Here is a 14,984-nt window from a genome sequence, read left to right on the forward strand (position 1 = left end):
AGGTGTTGAAGAAGCCATAGTTCCTCCTTTCTTTTACACCTTTTAGGAATTCTGGTAAAGCTTAAGCCAGTGATCCTCACAGTTTCATCATGTCTCACCCTTATATCGAAAACATATTTTCAGCACCTACGCTCAACATAAATGGCATGTGGGTAATATCATCAAACTGTGTATTTAATATTAACAACCCTAATTTCTATCTTATATTTTAAAGATGAAAATAAATGCAGATTGAAGTCCTAATCATCCCTCTGGTACCCCAATCAATCATGTGTATTGATATCCCACCCTCAAGTGTCCTCACAGACGACTCTGGAGACCACTGGTCTCAGGGACCTATAGTAACATAGTTCCCTCCAGACCAGAGGTGGCTTCCTAATAAGCCAGGGCCTTGGTCCTGTAGTATTGGGCCCAGTAATATTCCTTTCTCCAAACTGCAGATCTCTTGAGGTTTGCAAAGATCTCTTGGTTGCACAGTATGAGCTTGAGATTCCTGATGGTTCTGGTTGACATTTACTCCCTCAACCCCTCATGCTGAGTAAGAGGAAGGTTGAAGGATGTTTTCATCACTCTACATCTATGCTAATAACCTGATAATAGAACAGTTCTCCCTGGACAGAAATGCAGAATTAGGAATCATGATCTACTTCTATCTTATAATTGGCTGTAAAGTAGGAAAAATATTTCCACGAGATGTAGGATCAGGAATTAAGTTCTTCATTTCCAGGTCTCGCTTTAGGTCCTATCTGTGATTTTTTAAAAAGAAATTTAATTCAAATAAACCAATTCAAGTTAATTTTGAATACCTTTAATTCAAATCATGTTCTGTACCAGGTATTGTTGTAGGAACTGGGCAAATGCAACAGCGATAAGAATGTTCCTTTTCAATAGTTTGTGGAAGTATACCCACAATGTATACCCACGGGGAAACAATGTGATGTCCATCACACTGGTGTGTGGATTTCAGTTTACCTTGCAGCCCTGTAGTTTGGCATTCTGTAAAGCTGCTGATACGTCATATGACTTCCTCTCTCTTCTTGCCATCCTCCAATGTTATTGACCTTAAGACATTTTGATGAACTTGCCCAGTGAATCTGGATCCTCATACCCATGGGCCCTTCTCCAATTTCTCCTAGTCACTCATCTCAACTCAACCCACTGACAGCTAGCTTTTAGGAATACCCCAGCAACTTGTTCTTTGTGTATTCTTGAGGGCAGGCAGCCTGTTTAGTGAGTGCTTCTGAAGCTCGTTATGCAAACAAGGTGAAGCTCAGTATACACCATTTACTTTGGTTTGTTATGATTCTCTTTGACCTAGACTGTGTAGATCAAATAGTTAGGCTCACCCAGGCCAGATTAACCAAAGATATGTTAAATGAAAAGTCTAGGCACATATATGCATGATTTTATTCTATATATATCTTCTTCTAACATATACTAAATGGCATTACATTACATATAATGTCTATCTTATATATTATATGTCTATATTTCATTCATCTATGTAAAACCTATATTAAAATAACTTAAATGTACGGTTTCTAATTATTAGCATTTGTACAAAAAATGTTAGTCAACATTCAACCCATACTGAAAGATAAACACAACTTTCTATTGTGGTGTCTTCTGTACTAAATTTAAGCCATTTTCAATTACTACTTAAGTTTTGTCATGAGTAAAATAAGTAGAAACAGCCTCACGCTGGGCCTTTTCCTAATCTTAGAAACCTTTTCCCCATTCAAGTACCTCTCAGGATTGTCGATTTACTTGTTCACTTGGCACTTCTGATCTTCAGAGCAGCCTGGTCTTCAAGCTTATTACTTAAAGTCCACCTCCCCGGATTCTGGGATCAAAATCAAAATCATCTACTTTGTGCTCTAATTATTTCCAGCTGGGTTGTTATCTGGACCTAGATTTTGCCAGTCTATTCTCATCAACTTAAAAATTGACATTTCATCTATAAACCTTTCTCTACTTTGTCACTTCCATCCAATTAAATAGGAAAAAAACAAGGTTTTGTTAGACTTTTGTAGTAGGCTGAAATTTCATAGACTATAAACAGAGGCATGCAGAAAAAAACAAAACAAAGACACACCCCAAACAAAAAATGCCTCTCTTTATATTTCTATGACTTAGTATAATCTCATTTTTATTCCTGCATTTGACCTTGTAAAACAAACGGTATTATATAATCAGGATAAATTCAGTTGAATCAGGGTTTTCCTCCTCTTCCCAGGGCTTTGGATAATTTCCAGGGAGGTCTTTATAATTCCATGGTGTCAATGGGTGGGAGCTCCTGGTCTGGTTGTTGTCATTTATTGACCCTGGTATTGCTGAGATGTTTAAGGTTCCCTCTGGTAGGAGTAATCTATTGTCATGACACTTTACATCCTTTTTCTTCCAACTGTAGGCCTTCTTTAGGCTCATCAGAATCCCAGCTTCTCCTCCCCATCCTTTGACTGCACCTCATCAGGGGGATACTGCGAGCTTGGCTAGGACCCTGGGAAGTAAGGCACAAGTTCTCTGCTCACAAGTCACCAAATGTATTGAGGGTTCTGTTGCTCCTCAACCCCATCCCTGCCGCCTTGTGCTCAGCTCAGTGGAGCAGTTTCAGGACAGCTTCTCAAGGTCACTTACCAGCTCCTCTGATGTCCTCCCTGTCTTTGGGCTGTAGAACCTTTACCAACTCTCAGGTGGGAAAACTGGCTCCTATATCCACAAGCATCCCTCTAAATTGTTCATGTGGTAAGCTTAATGCCCGAGTCCTTCAGGTCTCTGGCTTTGGATACTCAAAATCATTTTCTTCACAGTCAAAACCCTTTTCTCTCCTTTAAGTTTCAAGTTTTTGTTTTGAAAGGCAGAAGCTGAGAAATGAATGTTTTACTTCCTTGAGTATTTCTGCTCTGTAGAAACCTTCACATAATGCAGGGAAAAGTCTTGCCTCTGCTTTAATGAGGGGGGTGGTGGAGTGACAGGAAGGAAGTACCATAAGCGTAGATTAAATCTTCCAAATTTTTCTATGCTTTGCTTATTGGGACTTCATGTTTATTCATTTAACACATGTGGATCACCTGCAATGTTCCAGGCCTATAGTTAATATCCAGATCCTTTGGGAACCTAGATTTCTCTTAATTTCCCTTGTTTCTACCAGAAAGCTTTCCTGATCCCCTGGGCTGGATTTAAGTCCCTCTATGATGGACCATGAGGGCACTTGGCCCATTTATTTCCTGAATCTCATGTTTGTCACTCTTTTTTGCTGGGTGTGGGCTACGCTGCACATCCTGCGGGCTATTGCGTCCCACTGCCGGGCGCCTGCTGGATGTTTAATTAAGATTGCTGGAATGGACACATAACTGAATAAACTAAGTTGATCTAATTACCTTAATGAGTGTTAAGTGGTCCCTTGACCCCTGGCTTGAGTGCCTCTGTTCCTTTCATACCTGAGGAGGCATTTTGCTTTGCTTTGTTCTTTCACGCTGATTGTGAAGTCTTTTTAAAACTCATACACATAACTTCCTGCTTCCCTCAGAGGCCTCCTCTCCTTTGTTGCTCATCAAATGTTATTTATCATTGAGGGTTCAGATTCAGAGAAACCCCGGAGGGACTCTAAGGGCAGTCTGTGGGTTTCTAATTATTAGCATTTGTACAAAAAATGTTAGTCAATATTCAACCCATACTGAAAGATAAACACAACTTTCTATTGTGGTGTCTTCTGTACTAAATTTAAGCCATTTTCAATTACTACTTAAGTTTTGTCATGATGTGTAAGTTGCCTTCTAAAACTCTGAGGTTCTATGAAAATTGCTGGATTGGTTGGATTGTTTAAAGGTCTATGGCAATAGCTCTTTTTACTAAAACCCCCTGGCCTCTAAGCCTGAGTATTTGTTCCCCTCGGATCACCGTATTCCTCCCTCCAGGGACTTAGTGTATCTACAATGAACAGTGAAATCTCCTTTACTTTGTTGAACCAGATACTTAGTAATTATTTCTTTTTCTTCGAGCCAGCCACTGCCTGGCAAGGGATATTGCGTTCAGTTTTAGACCAAAATCCCAAAACACAGATGCACAGAGTGACATGACCTAATTTACTTCCTCTCCTTTCTATCATAGAATTGCTTGTTTATAGAGTAGTGGTATTTTAGGATTTGAGAAAATTGCAACTGAGAAGTGCAGAATTCTTCTCCTTTTTTAAAAGTACGAATTAATATTTTCTATTTGGATCACAACCAGGCTAACATATGGCAGACACATCAAAGGTCTCAGAATTTTTCTTCTTTTTAAGGGTATGGAGAAGTGCGTGGGACAGTTGGCCTTAGTTGTCATTCTGTCAATAAAATAGAAGAAAGGAAGAAACTCAAGCTAGACACACTTAGACTTGTCGAATTACTTAATTTCTTAAAAGGTGGTGTGAAAGCTAAGTATCACCACCCTTATTTTTATATATATGACAAAATGGAGGGTCAAAGAAGGTAGGTCATGGCTGTCAAGTTCCCACTCTCCTCCTTGCCATTGGTAGTATGGCTCAATCACCAGTTGCCAACATGTGGAGGGTAGTGGTCTCATAACTGGCATTTATTGTTGTATCATCATCTTTTGATATCATTTTACCACTGGGTAGGAGCAAATCCATATACTTGCTATCTAGACCCAGGATGGAAAAACCAAATCTTATCGTTCCTGTGCTCCTGTCAATTGTACACTCTCCTGAAGCAGACCGGGACCCTCCCTCTTCCCATTCTCTCAGTGCACAGATGTGGTGATCTCTCTTCTTGTGACCTTATTTCATCCCAGCCACTGAAATATGTCTGCTATCAGTAGTCTAGCTGATTTTGTAATATGATTCAAAATTGTTATTGGTGGTGAATTTATTACATATCTTCAACCCTCCTTGTAAGCCTTCACTTCCACATCAATTCCATGTCCTCTTCTCATCTATTTCATTATTCAAGGTAGCATGCAACTTCAAATGCTGGCTGAAGTCTTATCATATCTGGGCAAAGGAACCTGGTGGAGGCACTGAGATGGTGGTTCTTACAGAATCAGAGATTCTGTCTCACATTGGTTGCTGGAGCTGAACCATGATTGGAGTCTAAACCCCTCAGTATCTCCATGTCGGTGACTTTCCCACTCTTCCACACTGCCTCAGCACACAGACAGGATTGGATCTCCCTTCTTGGAAACCTTATCTGCTGGAACGGTTCAGACGTGTTGGGCCTAAAGGCAGGGCTTTATATAACTTAGAGAATTTGCTTTCAACCCCATTGTTCTATTATTGCCTTAATTGATTAAGTCACTGCAATTGATCGATGATGGACAAAATTGCTTACGAGACACTTAATGCCAGCTTGAACTATAGCTGGAATGTACCAATACCCCTTGGTCCTCAGCAGCAAGATATATTTAAAATGAACTGGGCTGCAGATGTGTGATTCTTTTGTAGAAGCTAAACATGTATCTTGTGAATTTCCTCCCACAAAACTCTCTAATTTAAGAATTTGAAGTTCTACATGCTTTTCCAGTGAACCAAAAGGCAGTGGTAAAACTGAAGTGATTAAAAAATAAACACCTTAGAAAAAGTTGATGGGTGCAGGTGCCCATGTTACAACTGGTTTAATGATATGTGGGAGAGAAATTTTAGAAAATAGAAATGAAGGCCCACTAGGAAATGAGGAAGGCAAAGAACAGATAGATGCAAAGATGAAACGTGGTCCAACTTAAGCAGAAAGTTTTTGGAAAACTGAGTGTAACATGAAAGTTTTGGAAATTTTTGTAGAGTGTATTTTAAAATACTTTCAATATTTAATATTTTAACGTTTAATATTTTATGGAGTATATTTTAACATGAGAAGGTTGTAAAAAATGAATATGCCTCATACTAACTTTGCATTCACTTCAAAAATAGAAGTAACATTCTGCAGTAACTTTTAAATCTAGGCTTTTATACCTCTTTCTGCTTTAAACTTGATTTCCAGCCATTCAATTTAAAGTATTTAGTTTTATTTTAATCTCAGAAAAACCACAATGATTCATTTGCTGTGTGTTTAAAAACCACAGTCTATTTAATTCTTCCATGTCTTCTTAAAAAGAATAACATAATGCAAATGTTTCAAGTCCTTCCTGTTCCCCATTGCATACTCCCATAAAAGTAGAAAATATGTAAAATGTAGAAAATATTATGGACTCAGTGCTAATCTATTTTGTGTCAATGATTTTGGCAGAAATATAGAAAACAGCTTTTGAGATACTGTGAAATCATATGACTCACCAAAGGAGAAAGGATGGAGCTATGTTAAGTTCCCAGACATCTGCTAAAGCAAGCTTTATTTATATAGTTATTATTGTTTGGGGATTTAGGAAAAAAAAAAGACCCTTACTGTGAGCTCTGAGGCATCCATTCCACTTATAAACAAAAGTCACACAGACCAAATCAAACACAATTTCTTCTGGGTAAACTTCTGCAGAAAGATGGAAAAGGAAGCAAGCAGGAGAGTTGCAGGTATGCATTAGGCATTGTTTATAACTGTTAACACACAGGTGAGAATTTTGGCTCAGGACCCTAAGGCAGAGCTTCAGGATGTGCAAGAGGTCTGGGCTCACCTGGTTTATCTCTTTGGGGTTTAGAATCTCTTTTCCAAAATGAAGTGAGATAGATGTTGTTGATGTTTTTCTCTGCTACAGTTAATTTTTAGAGATGAGCCTTGAACTTCTTGGGTGGAATTTTAGAACCTGAGACTTTAGCATAGATTTCCCGTGCTTCTTTCTTGACACATCCCACAAATGTGGGGTTCCCAGGGCAAACACACCCTACTGACTATCTGCTCCACAGGTCAAGCAGCCCGAGGAGTACAGACCATTCCCTGCATACCGTACTCTTCTCCCACGAAAGCATCTTGAATTGTATATGCACACACAAATGACTTTGTTATAAGAAAAACGTATCCAACTGAATTTCTAAAACAAAAAAATATGCACAAATGTTGTTACTTTAACTACTATTAATAAAACATTTTGTGTCTCATTCCTTCTTATTGATCCTTCACACTTGCTTGTCATGACTCTGATGTTGAGAGCGGTAGTCTTGCTTCTTAAATAAGGTGATGGGAAAAGAGGAAGTGGTGCCTTCTGCAGTTAGCTCCATCCTTACAGCTTCCCAGGGTCTTGAACTCAAAGATAAAAGGAAGACCCACTTTTACTAGAACCATGAGGGAAAATCCACTAGAACTCCCTTATAAATCAATATCAAAGATGAGACTGATTATACTCTTTCTAGTCTTGTGCTCATTCCTGTTCCTACTATTGTAGCCAGGGGCATGCAGTCCTCTGGTAAGACTGATCATATGATGCTTGTGATGTTAACTCTTAGGAGGCAGAAGGGATGCTGGCAATGCTAAGGTAGAAGGTATACTGGGAAGATGAGGATAAACACAAACAAACCAACCAACCCAGATGTCTACTACACAGAGCATTAATTTGAATATAGTTTCATTATTTATCTTACAGAGAGAATATTCTAGTAGATAACAGTGTAAGGATACTTTGAAGTTAGTTCACTTTCTCTCAACTAGGGCTTGAAATAGCTCAATTTCACAATAAGCATCAAAGCTTGGACCTCATTTGCCAATGTCAGCACTCTGGTTAAGACCCCTCTTATTTCTCGTGTAGACTGTTGCCTAAACAAGTCTGCTAAGTGTGGAAATTCTATGTGGGCAGGGATTGTGTCTGCTTTGTTCATTGCTTTATCCTCAACACAAAACATATAGGAGATGCCCAATAATACTTGTTGACTGAAGGAATAAATGATGATCTTTCTACCTCCTATTTCTTCCTGTTCCATTCCGTTTTACAGGTTCATATTATTAACCACAGCTCTCATTAAGCCTCCTGCTCAAAAACCTACTAGTTCCTCAAAGCACGTGGAATTAAGTACAGGCTCAGTAGTACGTTATACAAAACCCTGAATACCTGGATGTTATCTTTCTCTCCAGCCTCATCTCTAAGATGTTATACAAAACTCTGAATACATGGACATTGTCTTTCTCTCCAGACTCATCTCCCTTTATTGCTTTCTCATATGCCAAGGTGAATTGCTCACTAATTCCTACACAAATCTCACACACACCTGTGCCTTTGCTCGTGCTGGTCTCACTACTATTCCTTTATTTCCACTTGCCAACATGCAGATTCTATGCCACATCCCTCTTAAAACTGTTCTTAATTTGCCCCATGGCATGTAATTCTGTCCTCCTCTGAGCTGGCACTTGAATCCCATTCTGCCTTGGGCTGCAGTTATTCATATTCCAGACGGACGCAGCTCAGGCACTAAGGTGCACTGGTGTCCCCCACAGCGCTTGGCATCATATCTTGCACAAAGTGCTTGTTTTGAATTAAAGTGAGATAATCTGTAGGGTCAGGTAGATAGTTACAGGGCACTAATTAAGATTACATCATTAAAGGGTCTGAACTGCAGATGGTGAGAAACTAGCGAGGGCGTTTTAAATCCTATCTCTAATTATTCTTTGGTCTGAAAGTCAAGAGGCCCCTAAAGTAGTTATAATTTTGTGAGAGAGAAAAGTCCTTTTTGGTAATAGTCTTGTTTTATACAACTGTATCACTTTGATTAAAGCTTGGTGATTCTATTTTGCTTTATTCCTAGTGAATTTCTACTGTGTGAGCCTCAAACTTGAGAAAAACTTGAGCCAAAAGAAGTAACATTTAATAGAAATCTGTGAAGAAGAGTCATATTAGAATTTCAAACAAGGGCAGAGTTTCTAAGTTTCCTGAGGCAAATAAGGGTGATTAAAAATTTCAGCAAGGTGAACATAGTTTCCATAGTTCCATAGTTTCCATAGTTTTCATCTAGGTTTTAAGGGATGTAGATTGAGAAATCTGGAAATTTTGGGAGCACTGGTGTCTTTTTAGCATGATTTATTGTCCAACAGAGGCTCCATCTGACAGATTTTATAGGGTTAAACTTTGGGTCTTTGGGTAAATTCAAATTTTAGAGGGGAGAATGGATAGGATGTGGCAAATGGGATAAAGAATTGTGATAACTTCTTCTGGCTAAACATCTCAGAAGTCCATGTGAAATGATTCCTGTGGGAAAGATAAATGGAAAGATAATAGATAGACTTTCTCGGGTGTAAATACACTACCTGCTCCTCCCTCACACCCGTCCTTTCCTCCGTGTGTCTTGATTCTGTTCTCTGTTGCTTTCCCTCACCAGGTGGCAATGTTGATTTGTGCTGGCTTCCTGATTGCCTGGATCCCTTACGCAGTGGTCTCTGTGTGGTCAGCTTTTGGAAGGCCAGACTCCATCCCCATACAACTCTCTGTGGTGCCAACCCTGCTTGCAAAATCAGCAGCAATGTACAACCCCATCATTTACCAGGTCATTGATTACAAATTTGCCTGTTGCCAAACTGGTGGTTTGAAAGCAACCAAGAAGAAATCTTTGGAAGACTTCAGGTAAAACTTCAGAAGCTAGAAATGAATGATACTCTCCTTGTTTCAAAATCCCATGGGGTTCAAGACACTCGGATATGCTGTTTTCTTAGGGTTAGAGCTTATCACGTAGGAGTAGTGTAAGGAGGCCTTCATTTCCTGTTTATCATTCCTAAAATCGAGTAATCAGATATGTAAAGTTGAACGACATGGGTAGATAATGAGAAAAGTGATTCCATTTTTGATTGTAGAGCAACTAAGATATGGAGCCACATTCATTCTTGCAACCACTATACCTCACTCCTTATCTGGGGACCAAATCCATTTAACTCCAAGAGTACTGTTCCACATGGCACAAATCCACAATTAAGTTCTCACAACAGAAGGGTTCTCCTGTTTGGGACATTTCTACCATTAGCTGAGAGTATAGCATTTGGGCAGGCAAAGGAAGGGGAGAAGGCAGATGACATTTTTATTCTCTCCCAGGTTCTTTTTATTTTCATGAGAGCTGCATATTATTCCTTCTCTTTGTCAGATAAGGAAACTAAGGTTCAAGTAAGGTTTAAGATGAAGAGAGATGCCCATGTTTACACAGCCAGGAAATAGAGCCGGGATTTAAATTCAAGTCTACTGGGTTTCAAAACCCATGCTTGTCCATCTACGCTATTTCTACTACACAGTGGACAAGTGACTGGGGATCCGGCACCACTTTTCCTAAAGGCTCAGCGTGTGTAAAGAGTTGAGGATGATTGGTGTCCTTGTGTCTTCACTCAGGGCCCGTCTTAGCAGTAGAATGTGGACCAGGCTCCTGAATTCATGGTCTGAGGTGAGGGGTGTTGAGACGGCCCCAGGTTCTCTGAGCCCCTTAATCCTTACCCGAGGTCTAGTTATTTTTCAATACTGTTTTCCTTTAGTAAGTAGGAAACAGAAGAACAAAAGGTGGAAGTTGCTGTGAGATGTGGGTTTTTAGCTTGTTCTTTCACTGTGCCTGGGAAAGTGACAAATCTTTTGACCTTTGGTTTCCTTACTGTGTAGATACAGGATGAATGAAAAAGATAATAAAAAAGGCACAAATAAAAGGTAGTATTGTCATTGTTGCTGTGGTACAGGGGAAGACACACACAATTTTGAGGTAGAAGACCAGTGTTTAAGATCGATTTTGCTATTTACAATAGCTCTATTCTTTGGACAAATTAACTACTAGGGCTGAAAATTGGGATGGGCTGATGGCAATATTCATGTTTTGCAATTGTAAGAATTACATGCAATGCGTGTGTGAGAAGGGCTAGGTAACAATTCTTAGTGTTTTTTTCCCCACATCATTGGTGGTTAATGCCTTCTCTGTTGAATTAAATAAATTAAAATGCTAAATTGCATCTATTTTGGAAGTAATAACACTTTATCCTTACCCACTCTTAATACTTCATTATGAATGCAGGTAGGGAGAACAGAGCAGTTGCGGGAGAAAATAATGGGGCACTTCTTCTTCTGAAGGAGATGGGAATTTGACAGGAATGGCTGAAGGCAAATTTCACCTACCTCATAATTCTGCCTCAGACTGACTCTGTGTTCTGTATATTCACTCACAAGTGTGAGAAGCACATAAATATTCACCATTCAACAATGAAAAGAGGAAAATTTATGTGGAAGAAAGTGACTTAAGGCCACAAACCTTTGGAAAAATCAGCCAGGCAAGAAACAGTTCAGTTCACCTGCTCCCATTAGCCATTTACACGGAATACAGCACTTGCTTTGCTGGAGGAAGACAAGGGCTGTTTGCTTACTCCAGAGTTTCATCTTTTAGTGGAGAAAGCAGGTGGCAGTGCCGTAGCAGGGAGAAGCCCTTGGATTCTAGAGTTGAAGCATCTTCAGGAACGAAATGCCGCAAAGGTGTGATGAGTCGGAGACTTTAGAAGGATCTGCTTCAGACAAGAGCAGAAGGGTGAGAAGTGGCCACCAGAAGTTTTGTTTTAGCTTTCCAAAGAAGCCAAAAAAAACTCCTTGTTTATCTTTGTTATTATCAAGAAGCTAAGAAAGTGGGTTACATGGAATCCCATGGAATGAGGGGAAGTGATATGAAGCCAGTCCAAAGTGGTTAATGTACTACCAGCACAATTAAATTGAATTAAACTGGGTTAATTAATCCTTGTTCTTCCTTTTCTGAGCTCTGAAATGCATTTGCTTTTAATGGCAGGCCCTCTTGGGAAATATTTCAGATTCAAATAAAAAACTAATGTGTTGAGTATGAGATTGTGGAAATAAATTTTCAGTAATTGTAACAGTTCATTAAAAGTTAACTTATCTTTTTTCCCCTGAATTGAGTCCCCTGAGATTTTGGTAGAAGCCAGTGAACTAAAGAAAGAAATGTGGCCAAGAGTCCTTTCTGAAATGCTACTATTCACCACATTGGGTATCCAGGTGTAGTCTCCTGTATTTTGTAAGTTGTCCTTCTCTACCCTGGCTGTGTGTTAGTGACACCTGGGGAACTTTGAAAAACTACTGCTGCCTGGACCCCTGAAGATATTTGGCTTTAATTGATCTTTTTCAAAAATGTAATTAATTTTTATTGAGGTAACATCAGTTCATATAACATTATATAAATTTCAGGCATACATCTTTATGTTTCAGTTTCTGTGTAGACTCCATGGTGTTCACCACCCAAAATCTAGTTGCCATCTGTCACAGTACACAGGTGCTCTTTTACCCCTTTTGTTTGCCCTCCCTCCACTTCCCCTCTGATAATCGCCAATCTATTCCTGTGTCTATGTGTTTGTTTGTTTGTTTTATTTTATTTTCCACTTATGAGTGAAATCATACAGTATTTGGCTTTCTCCTTCTGACTTATTTCACATAGCATAATACCCACAAGGTCCATCCATGTTGTTGCCAATGGTGAGATTTCATCTTTTCTATGGCTGAGTAGTATTCCATTTCATACATATACCACATCTTCTTTATCCTTTCATCAGTTAATGGACACTTAGGTTGTTTCCAAGTCTTAGCTATTGTGAATAATGCTGCAATGAACACAAGGGTGCACATATCTTTTTGATTTAGTGTTTTTGTGTTCTTTGGATAAATACCCAGAAGTGGAATAGCTGGATCAAATGGTAGTTCTATTTTTATTTTATTTTTTTCTTTTGAGGAAGATTAGCCCTGAGCTAACATCTGCTGCCAATCCTCCTATTTTTGCTGAGGAAAACTGGCCCTGAGCTGACATCCATGCCCATCTTCCTTAACTTTATATGTGGGGTGCTACTACAGCATGGCCTGCCAAGCGGTGCCATGTCCCCACCTGGGATCCGAACCGGTGAACCCTAGGCTGCTGAAGTGGAATGCGTGCACTTAACTGCTGAGCCACCGGGCTGGCCCTATTTTTCATATTTTGAGGAATAGCCATACTCTTTTCCATAGTAGCTGCACTAGTTTACTTTGCCACCGGCAGTGTACAAGAGTTCCCTTTTCTCCAACACTTGTTATTTCTTATCTTTTTAATAATTGCCATTCTGACAGGTGTGAGGTGATATCTCATTGTGGTTTTGATTTGCATTTCCCTAATAATTAACGATGTCGAACATCTTTTCATGTGCCTGTTGGCCCTCTGTATATCTTCTTTGGAAATACGTCTATTCAGATCCTCTGCCCGTTTTTTAGTCAGGTTATTTGTTTTTTTGTTATTGAGTTGTATGAGTTCTTTATATATTTTGGATATTAACCCCTTATTGGACATATGATTTACAAATATCTTCTCCCATTTGTTAGGTTGTCTTTTCATTTTGTTGATGGTTTCCTTTGCTGTGCAGAAGCTTTTAACTTTGATGTAGTCCCATTTGTTTATTTTTTTTCTTGTTTTCCTTGCCTGGTAAGACATGGTATTCGAAAAGATACTGCTAAGACTGATGTCAAAGAGCATACTGCCTATGTTTTCTTCTAGGATTTTTATGGTTTCAGGTGTTACATTCAAGTCTTTAATCCATTTTGAGTTAATTGTGGCGTTTGTGTATATTGTGTATAGTATATAAGATGACGGTCTAATTTGTCTTGATTGGTCCTGAGTTTCAGTTGTTTGGCCAACTCTCCCAGATGACTCTCACACAGCCATTGTTGAAAAGGAGTGAGCAAGACCTTGGGGAAAGAAAACATTGGCAGTGCAGCTCATGGAGTCAGAGGCCTTTCACCCACCTACATAGAAACCAATGGGGCCACGTATTGTCAGCGACAGGTGAACCAGACTTCAGATGTTAGGCTAAACTTAGATATAATATAAAAGGTAAAAAGACACTGGGATATATAGTGAAGGCATTTTTACATTCCTACTATTTTAGTAAAGATAAATAACAGAGAAGAACAAAGACTAAATTCTGACACTGCTACTGTAATCAAACCTCCCCTGACCACCTTAGTTTGAGTGCTGTGTTTCCAAAGCTTGCTCTTTAGTAGGTGAGTCACGAGGCCCAACTGAGTGACGGGTAGGTATGCAATGAATTTTGTCCTAGAGGACAGGAAGCTCACTAGGGTACAGGCAATGTGTCATGAATAAGTGGCTTCTTTTGGGAAATCTCTACCCAAGGGATTTCTTGACTTTGAATATTCTAAATTGAATTATTGTTTTCCATCTTTTTCTAAGTCGTCTTGTGCAGTCTAGTCTTGTGCAAGTCTTGTGCAAACTTGTGTAGCCAAGTTTGATATGATATACATATACATATGTATGTGTGTATGTGTGTGTGTGTGTATATATATATATATATACAGATCTTCCTTGACTTACAATGAGATTAGTCCCATAAACCCATTGTAAGTTGAAAATAACTTAAGTTGAAAAGGCATTTAATACACCTAACCTACTGAACATCGTAGCTTAGCCTAGCCTACCTTAACTACACTCAGAACACTTACCTTAGCCTACAGTTGGGCAAAATCATTTAACATAAAGCCTATTTTATAATAAAGTGTTGAATATCTCATGTAATTTATTGAGTACAGTACTGAAAGTAAAGAACAGAGTGGTCATATGAGTACAGAAAGGTTGCAAGTGTGTCACTTGTTTACCCTCTGCTCAGTGCCCAGCATCACAAGAGAAGACAGTACTGCATATCGCCAGCCTGAGAAAAGGGCAAAATCCAAAATTCAAAGTATGGTTTCTACTGAATGCTATCACTTTCACACCATCATATAGCCAAAAATCATAAGTCAAATCATTGTAAGTGGGGACTGTCTGTATGTATATTCAACTGCATTTTTCTTCTCCTACTTCTAGGCTGCACACTGTAACCACAGTCAGGAAGTCTTCTGCTGTGCTGGAAATCCATCAGGAGGTATGAAGATGGACACAGCATCACTCATGGACAAAATTATTCACTTATTTGCCTCTTCACTGCTGTTAACGTTTGATTGTGTCCACACTTTTCTCTTTATATTATATTTTTATATTTTGTACACTTTTTCCTTAAGCCAGGATTCGCTGGGAAATTCCAATAGCCAAATGGAAACTAGATTATAGGGTACTACTTTCAGGAATATTACTAGGATGAGCCTCCCTGAAG

At 39.1% G+C, this 14,984-nt stretch overlaps 1 protein-coding gene across 1 annotated transcript in view; it reads left to right on the plus strand.

Moving 5' to 3' along the window:
• OPN5 (opsin 5) overlaps positions 1-14,762 on the plus strand; it is a 28,191-nt gene extending 13,429 nt beyond the window's left edge. Inside the window, exons 5-6 of the mRNA XM_001502775.2 lie at positions 9,224-9,465; positions 14,699-14,762. Coding sequence (XP_001502825.2) covers positions 9,224-9,465; positions 14,699-14,762 — 306 coding nt within the window. The remainder of the gene's footprint in view (positions 1-9,223; positions 9,466-14,698) is intronic.
• Positions 14,763-14,984: the final 222 nt, after the last annotated feature.

Source organism: Equus caballus, chromosome 20 (assembly GCF_041296265.1).
Source record: "Equus caballus isolate H_3958 breed thoroughbred chromosome 20, TB-T2T, whole genome shotgun sequence".
Lineage (NCBI taxonomy): Eukaryota > Metazoa > Chordata > Mammalia > Perissodactyla > Equidae > Equus > Equus caballus.